Genomic DNA, 18466 nt, shown 5'->3' with positions numbered 1-18466 from the left:
CTGCATATGTTGAAATTCGTCCGTCAAATCATTGAAATTGCTACTACATCCGCCATTTCCTAAGTTATTTTGAAATTAGTCTGAGTAGAAATAGCACAACTTATAGGAAGTGGGAAGCCTTATGATAATTTCAATGATTAGAGGGACTCGTTTCAAAATAATTTAAGAATTGGTGGACCTAGTAGGAGTTTCGATCATTTGAGGAACTGATTTTCAAACATGACAAATTTAAGACACTAATATCGAGGAAAAAAAATCCTTAATTCTGAATTAGGGTTTCGTTTTCTAAGCCTTTTTGTCGTGAGTGCAGGATTTAAAGTAAGCTGTAGCTATATGTATTATACTTTTTACTTGTTTATTATGGGTTTTCTGGGTCAACTGTTTATATTCTTTTAGGCATGATTTAAAATTAAATATCTGGTTCTAGGATTTGTTTTTAGGAGGAAAGTGATAGGAATTATATGGGTTTCAACTGATAAATTTAGAAATGGAATCATCTATTCCCTTCATTTTGTGAATATTACTGGTCACGTACTCTCCACAACAACTAACTTACGCTGTTTTCTGTGTCTGCAGTGGTATAAAAGGAGAAAAACCATTCTATCAAGGTTTCTATGTAGTTTGCAGTCTTTGGCTAATGTCAACTGGTCCTGGTCTTGAGTCACTTGTTGATCGTATGTGCTCAATCTTTCTGTCCTGATAATAGTTTTAATTGTTGAAAAACTAGTTATTTATTAGAAATATACTCTTTTTTCTTTTCATTGTAATGAAATTTCAAAGCTATACTAGTTATCACAATTAATTACTAAGCTTTTACTTGTTCTTTCTTTTTTTGTGTGCTCAGAAACTATATCGGTTATCACAAATGATGGAAGAAACATCGTGGTGAGTGTGATCTCCTTTATTGCTTCGGGATGCTCCTGATTACAGCCTTCATCTCCTTTATTTTTTCATTATCAATATTGAATTTTACCTGATCTTTTCCTTTGTTCTATCTTGTTTGTGTTTCTTTCTGCAGAAACTTTAATTTTCCAAGTTTCTCTTTCTTTCTCTGATCTGTAGTCTTTACCTTAGATAATTTGTTTTAAATCTTCACCATTTAACAAGAGTAAAGGCCTTGGTCTCTTCGACGATTCTAACAGATTATATATATATTTTGGATTTAGGGAATTTTAAAAGGCTTTGATCAAGCCACCAATATCATTTTGGATGAGTCACATGAGCGGGTTTATTCGACTAAGGTTTGTCATCTTTTCTCAAGTGTTGATTTTAAATTATTTTCATATTATCATTGCTCTCAAACTTCATGGATGAAGCTTAGGATTCTACATTTCTGTCTTTAAGCTTTCAAAACATTGGTGAATAAGCAATAGAGATAACTGGGCAGTTGGATGTTCACATGAAAATCACCTGATATATTTTTTATAACATATGTGATTTTTATGATATATACGATTTTCATGCCTAGATCATCTAGCCGCACACATCTGAATTTTACTTACTAGCTGTTTTCTTCTGCTATGTACCATATGGAATCCTACACTCCTCTGCTATATTATATATCGTGCATTATGGACAGTGGAGAATCTAGTAATAGAAAATGAGATTTGATTAGGTGAAGGAACATGACAAATTAGCTCTTATAGTTTATCAAATTATCTTTTATAGTTTATCAGAAAAATGGAAGCGCCTGGAACATCAATGGTTTTTAAATATATACTAACCTTTTCAGAAAACATAGGAACTAGATGAAAATCTCTGATCTGTATCTAATCGATGCTCGTGGTGTCAGATGGATTTTTGCTCCTGTTTTTGTGATTCGCTGCAAATATAGAAGAATAAAGGCTTTTGGGGGATTCTTTTGCTTTCGGCAGCCAAGGAGGGAATTGGGGAAATGCAAAAACATAGCAAATTAGAGAGGTTTTTATTTTTTGTTTTGTTTGTTGCCAACAATTGAATGATATATTAGGAAATATATATTAGTTATATGGTGATCGAAAGATATTAGGAGAATAAGAGTGAGTAGGCAATTGAGTTTAGTCTCACATTGTCTAGAAGACTAGACCTTTGTTATTGTATCCCTATATATGAGTAGTAGTTGTAGACTTTTATCAATGAATAAGAATCTACGATATTCTATCGTTTAAGATGGTATCAGAGCCATGGTTTTGAAAATAAAATGTTGATAGCCTATTCCTCAAGCATTAGCCCCTCCATTCCTCAAACTATAACCCGCCTCCCTCTCCTTAGTGTAGGGCTGCCTCCTTAGATTTCTATCACCCCCTCGGGGCGCCACCTCCTTAGAACGCGCCTTGTGGGCCATTGTCCTTTGGACCACCGCCTACGGTCGACCACCGTCTAGCAACCGCCGATGGTCATCGAGTCATCAGTTGTCGCCACTGTTATTGGGTTGTTACTGTCAACGCTATTGTCGTCATTGCTGTTGTCGTTGTCACAGGTTTTGTATATTTTTTTGTGTATTTCCTTAACATGAATTATTTTCAAAAGTTAGTCCTGGTTGTTTTTAATTATTGATGTTTGGTGAGGGTGTTAGAGCTTACAATTGTTTGTTTGGTAGCTTGTTTAGTTGTTTAAGGGTAGTGCTAGGAGTTCGGTTTGGTTTGTAAGGGAGGGAGGGAGGGATGGAGGTGCTAGGCATTTGTTATGCAATCGGAGGATGATGATAGGTTTATCGCTATGGCCATAGGTTAGGAAGTTGCACGTATCCTTGTTTCAGAATACTTGTCGAAAAGACTTGTAATGGGATGTTGTTCACTAGTAATTATCTGTAGTGAAAGAGACTTGTTTTGATTAGTTTGGAAGGGCGTGCAAAATAGGAACAGTTGATGGGAAAATTTCTTTCTAGACAGGGAAAAGATTGGAATTGGGATGACAAATAACTGGGGATTCTAACCTTTCATGGAGGGTTACCATAGGACAGTGTTGTAAAAAGCGAAAAATAGCGGCACTATAGCGTCACTAATCGCGGAAGCAGCAGTAGGCCGCTCCGATAAGGATGTTCGCGGGGCGTCATGGCGGGAAAATCTGCTTTTCACTCGAAAAGCCCTTAATAGCGGGTGAAAGTGCTGTTTAGCGCTTTTAAGCGCTAAACAACGCTATTGGCTTTAACATTTCCTACCCGACCCGAACCCGACTCGAACTAACATAAAAACCCATCTCTCTCTCTCTCTCTCTCTTGTTTTGTTTTAAGCCCTAGCCGCTTCTATTTCTCTCGCGTCTCTCCTGACAGCTGAAACAACGCCGCCTCCGCGTCCGCCTCCGGTCAACGTCATCTCTAGCACGCGGGTCTGCGACTATCTCTGTTGCGTTTGTCTTGCAACAGAGAAAAAGGTAATTTTGCTGCCTCATGTTATAAATTTCATTTATTGATATTCAATCTTTATCAATTGACTCTTATACATAGAGATTTCCCACTTTTACACACTTATACACAGAGATTTCCCAGTTTTGCACTCTTTTACCAATTTACGTTGTCAAATTTCTAGTAGTAATATAATGATGACGTTACTAATCAATGCTTTTTAATTGTTGAGCATTTTTATATTAGAGACTTGAAAATTGAAGGAATGAGACAAATAACGGTCTTTTTGATAAATAGGTACATCTTTTATTCTTTATAATTATAGTACTTTGTTAATATTATGCAATTGTTACACGTCTATTTCATGCTTAGGCATCAAACATGCATTTGTAGAAATTTTAGATTTTTTATAATTTTTCTTATTTTTTAGAATATTTAAATAAATTTATATTTGACCGCTATTTGACTATACGCTATTTACCGCTATTTTACCGCAATAGCCCTAAATAGCATTAGCGGTACCTCGCCGCAACGCGATGTTCTCCGCTATTAGCAACTTTGCCATAGGAGTATGGGATGACACGACCACATGCGATTACTCTTGTAGGCACGTGTTCACTTTCTGATACTTGTCACTTGCTACATGATATTTTTCATAAATCTTATCATAAGGATGTAGAAGAGAAATTAACATTGATTACACAATAGAGAGACGGAGAGGCAACAATACTCATTATAGAGTTTGTAGAGGAAGTTTTGGAAATATTCGTGGATCCACAAAACAATGATCCTCTCGAGATCCACCAAACAACGATCCTCTCCAGGGATCAACTAAATGAACCCACAAAACAAACTAATAGAATAAGCATTTAAACTGATCTCTAAAGAACTGATCTCTAAGTGATATTCACCAAACTAATCTCTAAAGAGCAATCTTCAAAGAAGCAATCTTGCACTAGACTAATCTCTAAACAGGGCCGGCCTTGGGGTAAGCCCACCAAGCCTCGGTGCTGAGGCAACCCAGAACCGGAGGGCAACCCATCCCTTCCGCTCCTTCACCCCTCAAACTGTAATTATCTTTGATTTTTGAAGTGGACTTTGTAAGAGAACTCTAATGAATACCCAAAACCCTACCCAACTCCTTTATTTTCGTCAGCATTTACTCACCTCCTTCCCGTCTTTGTTCCTCACAAAAAAAAGAAAGAGAAAAAACCGTTCCTCCCCTCCTTCCCGAGCCTCCGACGGTTCGACCTTACTCTGCTCCCATCGGACCCGTCCTTCAGGCTTCACCCCGCTGACTCCTCCAACCTAATCAGATAAATTTTTTTAACTAAATAATTTTAGGGTTTTTTTGGACAGAAATTTGAGATTTTGATGTTTTACAATGAAATTAAGATTTTTTTATTTTGAATCTTGGCTGAATCTTAGTTGTTGAATAATTGAATTAGGGGTTATGATGTTTTGAAATGAAATTAGGGTTTGTTTTAATAATAATAATATTGCTAAGTAGCCTAAGTTTAGTTGATTGTGATTTCATATATGTTATATAATTATATTTACAGACTATAGTACACCATGACGGGAGATGGTAAAAACCGAGTTAAGGATTAGAAAACAAAACTCTGGAGCTCATAATAGAAGAGTCAAGCGACGTCAAGATGAAATGACAAAATCACTAGATGACTCAATTTCTAAGCTATTCAAAGCAAAAACACAATATTCTCTTCTTTCGAGTCAAGTTGAAGAAGCTAGTGCCACCGTCAATATTAGTGAAAATATAGATGAGGTCATTGAGGAGCCCATGAATGAAGTCACTTATGCGGATGGAAGTCGTAATGAGGAAGCTAGTGATGAAGATCATGAAGAGCCTGTGAATGAAAATGTTCATGTGGACGAAAATGACAATGAAGTAGCTTTTAGTAAATATCATGAAAGCATACTTGATCTTGAGAAAAATGTGAAAGTAAATTATGATCCGGGATTGTGGGGAAGTATAAATGATGCTAAGAGGGTGATGATAGTTCAACGTGGTACTATCAAGATTTAAAAAAAATGATGAGTTTCCAAGTCAAAAGAAGAGTGGGAGAAATAAAAGTTTTTTTTTAAAATATTACATCCGTGAATTTCCAAATGGCGAGAAGCATGAAAGGAAATAACTTGTCTATTCAAATGAACTGAATAGGGTATTTTATTTTTGTTGCAAGTTGTTCAAGAATAAACCAATGCCAACCAATTTGGCGGAGAATGGAATAGACGATTGGCATAACTTTCCTTCAAAGCTTAGAGAGCATGAAAGTAATCCGGAGCATTGTGCAAATGTTGTGAAGTGGGTTGACTTGCAAAAAGGACTAAAATTAAAGGCAACAATTGATAAAGATATAGAAGCACAAAATGACAAAGAGAAAACTCGTTGGAAGATGATACTAGTTCGAATCATTGCTGTTGTGAAGACTCTTTCTCGAAATGGTTTGCCATTTCGTGGAACTAATGAGAAGATTTATGAGAAGAACAACAGACTTTTTTATCAACTTATAGAGTTCCTTGCAGAATTCGATCCAATTATGCAAGATCATGTTCGGCGTGTGGTATATAAAGAAGTTTAGAGCCATTATCTTAGCCATAAAATTCAAAATGAATTGATAATTTTGTTGGCGAATGATATCAAAGCAAAAATTCTTGACAAAATTTTAAAAGCGAAGTATTTTTCGGTTATTCTTGATTGTACGTCGGATTTAAGCCACGAGGAACAAATGTCAATTATCATTAGATGTGTGGATATTGAAGATACAAATCAAGTCAAGGTGGAAGAGTTTTTTCTTGGATTTATAAAGGTTGATGACACGTCGGGACTTGGGCTTTTCAATCAACTTAAAGATACTTTGAATGAGCTTAATCTCAACATTGATGATATAAGAGGTCAAGGTTATGACAATGGGTCAAATATGAAAGATAAACATCACGGTGTACAAAGAAGACTTCTTGACATAAATCCTCAAGCTTTTTATACACCATGTGGGTGCCATAGCTTAAACCTTGCACTATGCGATATGACAAAATCTTATGTCAAAACTAGAATTTTTTTTGGATATGTGCAAAAGGTTTACACTTTGTTTACTGGATTAACACATTAGTGTGATGTTCTTAAAACATATGTAAAGGGTTTGACACCAAAGCCATTGTCGGTCACTCGTTGGGAAAGTCATGTTGAAAGTGTTAAAACAATCCGATATCAAGCACCGGAGTTGAGAGACGCTTTGATTGAAATTACAAGTAGATTTAAAGAGGACATTGTGATGGCAGAAGCTAAAGGCTTGTGTAAAAATGCTTTGGAGGATTTTGAGTTCTTCATTAGTTTGTGTATTTAGTATAATATTTTAGATAAAGTCAATCGAGTTAGCAAAGTTCTTTAACAAGAAGAGATGAATTTGGAGGATGCAATTACAAGAATAAACGAGCTTATTGTTTTCTTTCAAAAGTTTAGAGAAGACGGTTTTGAAAACATAATGAAAGAAGCCAATGAACTTGCTAATGATGTTGGTATCGATTCGGTATTTCCGATAAAAAGAGTAATTCGTAGAAAAAAGCATTTTGATGAGGATGTGGATGCGAATGTTGAAGGTAGTCAATCACCGGAGGATAATTTTAGAGTTTCCTATTTCCTCCACATTATTGATCAAGCTCTTACATCACTCAAAGATCGTTTTGAACAATTCGAGCTCTATGAAGAAATCTTCGGATTTTTGTTTAATGCAAAGTTCATGAGTATTGATGAAGAAAAATTGATGGAACATTACACTAAATTATAAAGATACTTGGAACACAACCAACAATGTGATATACATGGGAAAATTTTATTCAATGACCTACAAGCTTTGCAAACAATGTTGCCGAAGGAAGTGACTAAACCAATAGACATCTTTGACTTCATAAGATCTTATTGGGATGATGGTGGCTTTCAATGTGCATGGGTTGCTTATCGGATTTTGTTGACTTCATAAGATCTTATTGGGATGATGGTGGCTTTCAATGTGCATGGGTTGCTTATCGGATTTTGTTAACTATCCCAGTTGGGATGATGGTGGCTTTCAATGTGCATGGGTTGCTTATCGGATTTTGTTAACTATCCCAGTTACGATTGTCTCGACGGAGAGAAGTTTTTCCAAGTTAAAATTGATAAAAACTTATCTTCGCACTATCATGTCACAAGAACGATTGAATGGATTGGCAATGATATCAATTAAAAATGAATACTTAGAGAAACTTGAGTATGATGACTTAATTGAAGAATTCACTTCAAAAAATTCAAGGAGAAGTATTTTTCTTTGAATTAAATTGTAGCACAAATGTAATCTCTTCTTATATGAATATTGATTTTGCATGAGAATATTATCAGTTTGAGCCCAACATAGAACGCTAAATTGTATTATATGTATTCATTTTTATCGTTATTGTTCGTACCAAATTTTTAATATAAGGGGGCAACCAAAATTGGATTGGGCTAGGGCAACCCAAAGTTCGTGGCCGACCTTGTCTCTAAACATATATTATTGTTGAAGTAACTAGTAGAAAAAGGACGAGAAGTGAACTAAGAAACTTAATAAACTTTATAACTTTCATTAGTGTAATGTAGTGGAGCTATGGTGCATCCTCCTTAAAACGTTATTCGGCTACTTTCATGTACTGATCCTAAGCACGAACCGCTTCCATGAATAATAGAGAGTACTCTGGTGTACACCAACTATATACTCAGTATGTGGACGGGCGCTGCAATTGGGCTAAACGCAACAGATTATGGAGAATTATGAACTAGAAGAAGAAGAGAGGTTCAAAATTATTAAAGCTAGAAAAAGGAACCACAAGACTCCTTTTATAATGTTAAAGTCACTTAAAAGGAAATATATGTAGCATCTTCTAGTTCTAATAAGAAATACTAATTCTCCTAAATTTAGTATGAAGTAAGAATATTAATGATATAATCTCCTAGTTCTAGCAGGAGATAAGAGAATAAACATAAAAATCTCTGAATTCTAGGAGGATCAATTATGTCATAATCATAATAATAAATTAAAATGTCAAATACAAGTGAGAGGAATTCTTTAATTCTTTATTAAATATATGTCTAAAATAAAAGGATCCTTCAATTCAGGAAAGATGATTTCATGATATCCTACAAAATAGAAGACAATTTAGCTAATGATCTCACCAAATCTCCTAACTTGAGGTAATAAATACAATGAGAATTCCACCAATTGAGTCAATAAGTAACATGAATTTTCTGTAGAAGAAAATACATGCTCAACATTTTTTATTATGAAAAATTCATACCTAAGCATCTTAGTCCGATAAACTGATTAATAATTCATGACCCATGGCCCATAGCAAAATGACCAAAGCGCAAGCTTAATTTTACGGAGAATTTTTTGATTTAAATATTCTTTAGGCGATAAATTTGAAACTTTACCTATAACATGAGCCTTTAACGTCAATGTAGATTTTTTGGATGTTAAGATTGTGTTCTTGAATGGAGATCTCACTGAGGAATATGGAGCAATCATAAAGTTTTGGTGTTGAAAGCTTAAAAAATAAGACATGCAAACTAATTAAATCTCTCTTTAATTTGAAGTTATGACCCGAGAGGTTCGACAAAATCATCAAGAGTGATGGATTCAAAGTCAGTGAATCTGACAAATGCCTCTACTTCAAGGTCGTTGAGGCAAAGACAGTAGTGATATGCCTTTATGTAGAGGAATGCTGATCTAGGATTGACTTGCAAATAGTCTTCCACGAAGAAGTTTTTTTCGATGCAATACAGTATAAAGGATATTGGAGTTACTGACATGATGATGGGCATCAAGATTTTGAGGATGGAGCATGACATATGCTTGTTTCTATCATACTACATAGTTAACTATGGATACCCTGACACGGCAATTTTGGTGCCGTACCCGTGTCGGTTGCTGTTTGGGTACGTTTCCGCACCCAAACAGATGGGACACGGGAGCAACTCATTTCCCACGTGTGAGATGACTTTTGGAGCAGTTACGTTTGAGGAAAATGAGTTTAGGTGAGATATGCAAGGAAGAAGAAGACTCTCTCTTATTTCCTTAGTTTTAAATTTGTTAGTGGAACATGACATCACCATTCACATGAGTACTTGACTATTTGATTTTGTCTTTTCTTTAAAATTAATGTCAATGCTAAGAATGGGAGACATGTGTTCTCATATTTAAGTAGGTAAGTATATATATATATAAAGTCAAAGTTTCAAATGAGTTTACTTTATAATTTTAAGGAATGAGCTTATTTTATTGAGAATTTGAAATTAAACATAGTAATATTGCTATAGTTAATATAATTGTTAATATATATATATATATATATATATATATAATATATAATATATATATATATATAATATAGATATATATATATAAGCCGTGTCTCTGTACCCTACTTTTTACAAATTTGCTGTGTCTCGTACCCGTGCCTATGCAACCTAGATAGTTAATATGTTAAAAAGACATGGATATTTTGATTTGCCAGAATTATCTATACCTTGTGATTATAACAGAAAGCTTCAAGCAAATACTGGAAGAACGATGAGACAACTAAATTACTCCAAGATCATTAGCAGTCTCATATACGCAATGAGCTGCACAAAACTAGATATTGTTTTTGCTGTGCAATGTTCAGTAGATTTACTAGCAATTCAAGGAAAGTAGCCTGAGATGCAATTCAAAGGCTGATATGGTAGTTGAAGGGTACTAGCAATCCGGGGAAAGCATATTGGGGTGCAATTCAAAGAATAATGTGGTAATTGAAGGATACTCCAGAACTAAGCTTATTATATTCTGCATATCCAACAATGCTTGATGGCTTCCTCCAAAAGTTATAGGTGAAAGTTTTTATAGGTGAAAGTTATAGCTTAAAGAATATTTAAATCAAATAATCCTCCATGAAGTTGAACTTAGGCTTTAGTCCTTAGGTTGTGGGTTGTGGGCTGTGGTTTGTGGATTGGGTATTGGGTTAAAGTGTCTTAGTATGGATTTTTCATGACAAAAAATTATGGAGTCTGGATTTTCTTCTAAAGAAAATCCATATTATTTATTGTTTGAATTGGTGGAATCCTCATTATATTTATTACTTTTAAGTCGAGCGTTTTGATGAGGTTGTTGTGGAGATTGTTTTCCATTTTGTAGCGTATGATGAACTCCTCTTTCTTTAACTTAAAGAACTCTTATATTTTAGGCATATGTTAATGAAGGAATTCTTTTCATGGTTATGTGATATTCTAATTTAGTACTATGATTTTGGCATAATTGATCCTTCTGCTAGAATTAGGAGCTTCTATGTTTATTCTCTTTATTTCTTACTAGAATTAGGAGATTATGCTATTAATTTATTTGTCTCATACTAAATTTAGAAGATTGTGTAGTATTCTTCTTATTTTTTACCAGACTTAAAAAATGATATATCTCTTTCCTTATAAGTGCCTCTAATTCAATAAAAGGAGCAATATGGTCCTCTTTTCTACCATCAAAAATTATAAAACTCTCTACTTCTTTGTTCATAATTCTTCATAGTTTGTAGCCAAAGGGTTACACCTTGCCCAATCGTAGAGCCTATCCACATATTGAATATTTGGTTAGTGCACACCAAAACGTTCTCTGTGATTTTTCTGGAGCAGTTCGTGCTCGAGATCCTTGCATCAAAGTAGCCGAATAACGTTTAAGGAGGCAATCGAGGACGTGCAATAGCTCCGCCAAATTACAGTAAGGAAAGTTACTAAGTATCATAGTTTAACACGGTATCAGAGCCATTTATTAAACAGTAGAATATTGTAGAATCTTATTCATTAATAAAGGGCTACAACTACTCTTCTTATTATAGGGATACAATAGTGAAAATGTTGTTTTTGTCAGCAATTTGGGACTAAACTCATTTGCCTAAGCACTCTTATTCACCTGATCACAACCCTAATATCTCTCAATCACCATATCTCTAGTATATATTTCCTAATATACTAGCAAACTAGAGAGGGGTTTACTACTGGTCTCTTGAAGAGACCGGTTGCCTAAGCAACTGATACCATACTTGAGTATCTTTGTGTGGCACTTGATCTTCATGCATTGGGCTGTGGAGGAGACAGCTGGAGGGTTATGCGGAGGAGCCGGCTTCATGCTCAATCATCAAAGCATTTGACAGGAGGCGAAGATCTTGGTTAGATTCTGCGGTGACAATGACAGGTAGTGGGACGTCTCGTAACTACGTTAAATGGGCTTCGGTTTTGGGTGCGAATGAATCCAACCTATGAAGCAAAATGTTCTCACAGTAATGGTGTTTGTCTTGCCTGTATAATTTATACAGAACCAACTAGACAATCTTGAAGGGCCATTGTCCTTTTCTTATCGGTGAGACTTGGGATTGGGCCATATCATGATGGCCCTTATGTGGTTTTAAACCCTTTTTCGTGGGAGGCTAGCAGCTAGCTTGCATTGATATATTACCAAAGGTATCTGTTGCTTCTTGGACTTGAAATTTTAGTTAGCACAACGACATGTCCTTTGATCAATCACCTTAATGGGAGGAACTTTATTCTTCTGCACAAGCATAGTAGTATTACCAATTTACAAATCTGTGTAGTAGTTTGTATAGCAATACTTCCATTCAACTCGTTTAATTCTATTTGAAATTTCTGCTGATAGTATGAAACCAATTCTTCTTACAGCTATTCTGTAAATCACATGCAGGAAGGTGTACAGCAACTTGTTCTTGGGTTGTATATCATAAGGGGTGACAACATGTATGGTTCTTTCACTGATTTGAAGATTCCAGGTTACTTATTTTTGTTCTTTTTTCTCTTGATCTATAAGGATGTTTAATAGCTTTCTTTCTCTATTGGCAGTTGTGTTGTGGGAGAGTTGGATGAGGAGCTGGACTCGAACCTGGATTTGTCCAGACTGAGGGCACATCCTCTCAAGCCTGTTATTCACTGATCATCAAATTATCCACGCTTCTTGGCATGGAATTTAGGTATGGCACTATTCGTAGATTAAAGAAATGTGGGGAATTATATTTGTTCTTAGGGCTTAGCACACAGTTCTTAAGATTGTGTAATCTGTACCTAATCTAAAGATCAGGAAACACTTGCAGTTTCATAGATAAGGTAATTTAAATGAGTCACATTGAGGGTATAAGGTCAGATATATGAACTTAATGGCTATTTTGGTGATTCTATTTATCACTTTTATCATTGTGGGCAGTATTGTAGTCAATTGGAAAAGAAAAGCTACGTTAGAATCAGTAAGTGTTAGAATCAATAGTGATAGAACTTCCGTAGCTTCATCTGAACATTTGTTTAAGAAAGGAAATTAATTCTACATTTTTTTAAAGTATTCTAAGCATTTATTTATCTGAAAGCCATTTTACATTTCGATTCATTTTATCCTGAGAGTCCCCTCTCTTGTTTGCGCATTCTTATGTTTCCCATGATTCAAACAACTGGAAATCAACCGATTATCTTGGTAGATAATATTTTTAAGTTCCTTCTTTTTGTCTGTAGGCACTGTGCTTTACCAACCCTTTAGTCCTCTATCAACCTTGGCAGTAAACTAAAACTAATGCTGATGGTCATGTCGGGTTGTTCCATGAGGCTGTTTGGTTCATTTCTTAATATATAGAAAATGGAATCCCAGTTAAGAAATTAAATCCATTGTTTTTTATTGGTATCTCAGAATTGCTATTTTTTTTGGTTTAACATAAAAACAGGAAAGCAAATCTTAGAAATTGTAATCTCATATTTGTTTCAAATCCCAAAGAAATAGGAAAGTAAAACTAGAAATAGAGAGAGAAAGAGAGAGAGAAAGAGAGGAGGAAATGTTGAGGTGGCATTGATGTGTAAGCTTCCCACTCAAATCCTCTCCAAAACTTGGGATTTTGGAAAATCCCAAAATCAGGTTACTATTTGCTAGGGGTTGTGACAAACCAAATTATTCATATTCGGTTCATATCCGACTATTCGAATTCGAAAACAAACAGGAAATGTGTATTTGAATTCGATTTGTATTCAAATACTCGACACCTATTTGCAAATGTTCGTTAATAGTGTTTATGTAGTCTTTTGCGAACTATTCGCTAGATATTCGATAAACATTCAATAAGTATTCATTATCCTATCCTGTCTTGTAATGTAGCCAAACATGATACAATCAATGAATATGCAACCTAGTGTAAAAATGTTTTTTTCACAAATCGAAAACTATTTATATGAGGAATAAACTTTTGGAATTAATGTAGGACTAAGGTGTAATATAAACAAATAGTTTATTATATAAACAAATTGAATACACCTATGGTTAAATTCTATTCGTTTATGAACCATATACTTGAAACCATTCATTAGTTGTTAAATGAACTATCGAATCGAGTATGACTGAATACTTTAGCTAATAAATACTGAACTATTTGTTCAAATATTTGGTTTGTTTCCACCTCTACTCTTTGCATTTTTTAGAAACTCTTTCTTAAATTTATTATTATTATTATTATTTTGAAATCCTATAATGCAAAAGGAGGCATTTTTTGTTCCTTTTCTTGCTTCTCCACCCCAAATCCTATAATTTTGAGTGAACCAAACAGCCCCGATATGATTAAGAAGGATGGATGCCATCCACCTGTTCCAGAGAAACTGCAATAAATTTAAGTGAGGGAGTTTTAACTCGGTGGGCCCCTATTGATTTTAACTTCCCAGCATTTGGGGGCTTATTTCATAAATTCATCTTTTTTGGATACCTATTATAAACATGATGGGCGTGCCAATATCAAGAAATCCCTACTGTTAATGTTTTCTTTTTCATGAAAGTAGCTGTGAATATTACCTTCTCCACATGACCACCATAAGTATGCCCCTGAAGTTCTGACCTTTTTAGTCAAATAGTGGATAAATATCTCATGTTTTGTTAAAAGTATCACGATTTATTTTAAAATACTTTTAATGCATTCACTGAGAAATTTACAATATTTTTCAACTTAAAAAGATATTTCTCATTTCATTATTCAGATACGAAGATTTTTGTCATTCAAATATTATGTGGCTGTGCATGTGGCATGTTCTTTGGACAGATATGGAAGATAGTTTTGTAAAAATGGCAAAAGAGAATACGTTCATGTAGAACAAGGGAAAGTCAATGGTAGTTTTCTGAATATAGTCAAAGTTCCATGAAAGTTTCTTCAAATTTAGCCTTTGAAAATAATTTTATTTGTTTGTAAAGTAAAAATATCTGACCTTTTAGCATCCCATCACATACTATGTGCTAGCTTTTGTTGATATTCCTTCTTATATTTCTTCAACTAATTATTTTAAGATTATGGGAAATTGAGTAATGACTCCCATTACTGAATGCCCTGCTTAATGTTTCATTAAGTTTATTGCTACTTCTCTTTGTGCAAAGTTCACAGGTTCTCAGTTAATTAGATAAACTAATGAAGTAATATTGAAGTAAAGTTGCTTCAAGTATCTAAGTTTATATTTCGTTTACTACATATGAATTTTTAAATTACTTTTGCTCATGCTATTTTTGCTGGATCACATCTGTCTTGATAGTTGCTTGCTTGGCTACCTAAAAGTTGTAGAATATTTTTGTAAGCAATAAAAACCAAGATTATATTTCAGTTTGGACTTTCTCATTTGTTGCTTTTCGTTGGAACGGATCTTGACCGACCCTATTGCTTTCTTTTTCCAAGAAAATGTGACAAATTTCCGCCTAGAAAATTTGTGGATTCTAACGTGGAGATGGAAAAGACGATTCAAATGAAGTTTTGTTTATCTGCTGCTTTGACTTGCAAAATTATTTAAGTCTCAAAGACCTTAGTTGTTTCTATTGAAATAACAGTAAACGCCAGCTATTATCGCCGCTATATGCGACACCTCCCCGCGGGAAAAATCTTTATTAAAGGCAGGCATTAAGCAGACCAAAAGCCCACTAAGCCAAAGGAAATGGACCATCCTATTTTGAGTACTGTTTCCTTCTCCAAGTTGTTCATGGTTGCTTTTGTGTTCTCTGCTTTCTTCCTCTCTCCAGCTCATTCAAGGGAGGTGCCAATTATTCCATCGGCAGACAAAGGTACACGCTCAAATTAATGAAATAACAATGAAAATCTGCATTTCCTTCATTTTTTTTCTTTTCATTTTGAACTTTGGAGCAAAGAATATACAGAATTTTCCTCCGATGAAGCTCTGATATTCAGCCTTAATTTGATTAGCTATTCCAACCTCAGGTGCCTTTTCGTTGTGCTGCGAAACGAATTTCATTAAAATCTTATCTTTTTTTTTCTTTTTTCGACTTAAAATCTTTTGATGAAGATCCATTACACAGAAGAAATCTTTATGCTAGGAAAGGGACTTGTGAGCGGAGAAATAGATGGATTCATAAATTTAGATAATTTCATTAAAATCATATCTTTTTTTTTCTTTTTTCGACTTAAAATCTTTTGATGTAGATCCATTACACAGAAGAAATCTTTATGCTAGGAAAGGGACTTGTGAGCGGAGAAATAGATGGATTCATAAATTTAGATAATTTCATTAAAATCTTATCTTTTTTTTTTTCTTTTTTCGACTTAAAATCTTTTGATGAAGATCCATTACATAGAAGAAATCTTTATGCTAGGAAAGGGACTTGTGAGCGGAGAAATAGATGGATTCATAAATTTAGATAATTTCATTAAAATCATATCTTTTTTTTTTCTTTTTTCGACTTAAAATCTTTTGATGTAGATCCATTACATAGAAGAAATCTTTATGCTAGGAAAGGGACTTGTGAGCGGAGAAATAGATAGATTCATAAATTTAGATAATGTGCGCTACGGAGTGAATGTTTTGCTTGGGAACAGAGTTGATTCATGCGACTTGCATATAGTTCGTTTTTTGGTTTCATTTTCTTTGCTAGTTTAATAATCAGCGAGCTTAAATCTAAAATCTAGCTCGAACGCATCACGATGGAGCGGGCGCCGCTAGCTCGTTTTTGTCTCAAATCAGCTTGATGTTTCAATAACCGTGTGAAGTATATGATTATGTATGTATGCTAATTTTGGAGAGTTGAGCTAGACTACTATTAATAGTACCTAACATGTGAATTTTATCGACTCAACATTTAAATTCAGAATCTAAAAATGAAAATCCAAATCAGTGAATATGATCTACTACACATAAAGTGCAATTTGAAGTATTTCGATGTGTTTTGATCACATGTCAATGGGCGAAAATTTAAGCACCGTAATGAAAATTTTAAAACATTGATCTTGATGATGTATTATACATGGGTTAATGATGTTGAATTTTTTTAAAGTTTTATTTATAGATAGTTCATATGTAGTAGATTACATTCATCACTTTGGATTTTATTTCTCTCTTCCAAATTTAAAATTGGATTGGTATTATCTGCATGTTGGGTACTATGTTAATAGCCTAGGTCGACTCAATTTTGGAAACTATGTTGATTAGCATTCATCAAATGTTGGCTAAGCCACATATTTGCTGTTTTTTCCCCCCTAAAAAGGTTTGTTGATATTTTTTTCTCTTTTAATTATTTGAGGCAAGGTAGTTTCTTGTTAAGTAATATTGTTGCGCAAAATCAACTCATTATCGTAAAGCAAGCAAACTGGTTTAGCGTTGTTACATTACTTCAAGCTTTTAACGAGCTGAGCTTGAAACATTTGAAATTTAAAATTAGCGGACCTTGCTAAAATTTTAAATATACACAACCAGAACTCGACCTTATCCCTCTTGAATTTAAGCTGAACCTGATCTGGCTCGCTCAAGCTCAAAATGAAACCTTAGAAGATTTACATTCATTTTAATTTTGAGTAAATAACTAATTCTTTCTTTAATGTAAAAAAGGGAGAAAATTTTTCAATCAGTCAATGTTCTTTTTTGTTGTTGTGTATAGGCCAATATAGTGATGCCCGAGCTGACGTTAGCTTAACAAGGGAGCCTTTTGTGACGCCACCCTCGCCCACGTCCAATGTGACACCCCCTGGTGGCATGCTTTGAAGCCATGGATGATGTTGAGGAATTTTATGCTACTTATTTAAGTTGGGAAAAAACATTTTCAAAGTTTACTACTTGTAGTTTGGAATCCTCAAGAGATGAACAAACATCTGTATCAAATAGTATAAAAATTGACTATTTTTCTTCACAGTATGCCGGTAATTTTTAAGCTTGTTTTTCAATATTTGCATGTTCAGTTAAATTCCAATAAGCTTTTTTTTCCCCCTTTTAGAAAACTGGAATCTCTAGCATCTAAAAAGCTAGCTTATGAACTCACCTAGAAAGAGTAGGCTTGACAAGCGAGTGAGTGTTCTACATATATGTCTTTGGAAAATGATAGGGGCATCTACCCAACCACAACCCCAACCATACCCTTTCTCTCATTTGCTACAGTACATCAGGCCCCATATAGTATTTTAAATTTTAAAATCTCATGTGAGGTCTGGTGCACTGTAACAAATGAGAGAGAGGGTGTGGTTGGGGGTGTGTCACTAGTGCCATTTATAAATTTTTATCATAAAACCTTAAAGCTGCTTAAAAATTCGGATGTACTTAGGTGAGAAGATGGACCAATATTCCTCCTTGCATTCTTCTAGAAGTAGCCACTTGATCAGTAGAAATTAATGATATTTTGGTTGTGACAAGTACTTACATTTATGATCTTACTTGCCTCTCCTAATTGTGCATTTTGTGACCTTCTTTGCACATGGTCAAATTATCTCTATTGATTTCATCTCATTTTCTACGAAATTAGTCCAATATCTAACTGATGAAGATATTTATGCATTTCCCATCGTATGTCTTAGCGTACCATATCCATAACCTTATACCCGGCTTGTTCAAGGGTACATTAGTTGAGCGGGGCATTTTGGTCATTGAAGGGCCGAATTGCAGGAGCTCTTATCTAAGGATTTGAGGGACTGAGGAGCAATTTTGAAGACTTGAGGGCCTTAATATGGAGTTATTGAAGATTTGAGGAACTAAAAGAAAAGGAAACAAAATTTTTTTTTAAAGACACCTTAGCCCAACATCAACTGTTAAAAGAAAAAAATCACACGTGTGAATAAACATAAATATCACTCATGAGTTTTGTACTC

General features: G+C 34.5%; 1 protein-coding gene across 4 annotated transcripts in view; it reads left to right on the top strand.

Moving 5' to 3' along the window:
* LOC109838380 (sm-like protein LSM8) overlaps nt 1–17553 on the top strand; it is a 17879-nt gene extending 326 nt beyond the window's left edge. The window contains exons 2-8 of one of the 4 annotated variants that reach the window (XR_002246596.1): nt 577–674; nt 845–885; nt 1167–1241; nt 12073–12125; nt 12228–12355; nt 15214–15444; nt 17269–17553. Coding sequence is in view for 3 of the 4 variants with exons in the window: in XM_020407761.1 (XP_020263350.1) it covers nt 638–674; nt 845–885; nt 1167–1241; nt 12073–12125; nt 12228–12318 (297 nt within the window). In the remaining variant the exon portion in view is untranslated. Of the gene's footprint in view, nt 1–576; nt 675–844; nt 886–1166; nt 1242–12072; nt 12158–12227; nt 12727–15213; nt 15445–17268 lie in introns of those variants that run through there. The other 3 variants (XM_020407761.1, XM_020408319.1, XM_020407304.1) reach the window with 3 other exon arrangements.

Source organism: Asparagus officinalis, chromosome 1, assembly GCF_001876935.1.
Source record: "Asparagus officinalis chromosome 1, Aspof.V1, whole genome shotgun sequence".
NCBI lineage: Eukaryota > Viridiplantae > Streptophyta > Magnoliopsida > Asparagales > Asparagaceae > Asparagus > Asparagus officinalis.
The sequence above is the reverse complement of the archived record's forward strand: the minus strand, read 5'-3'. Positions and strand labels throughout refer to the sequence as shown.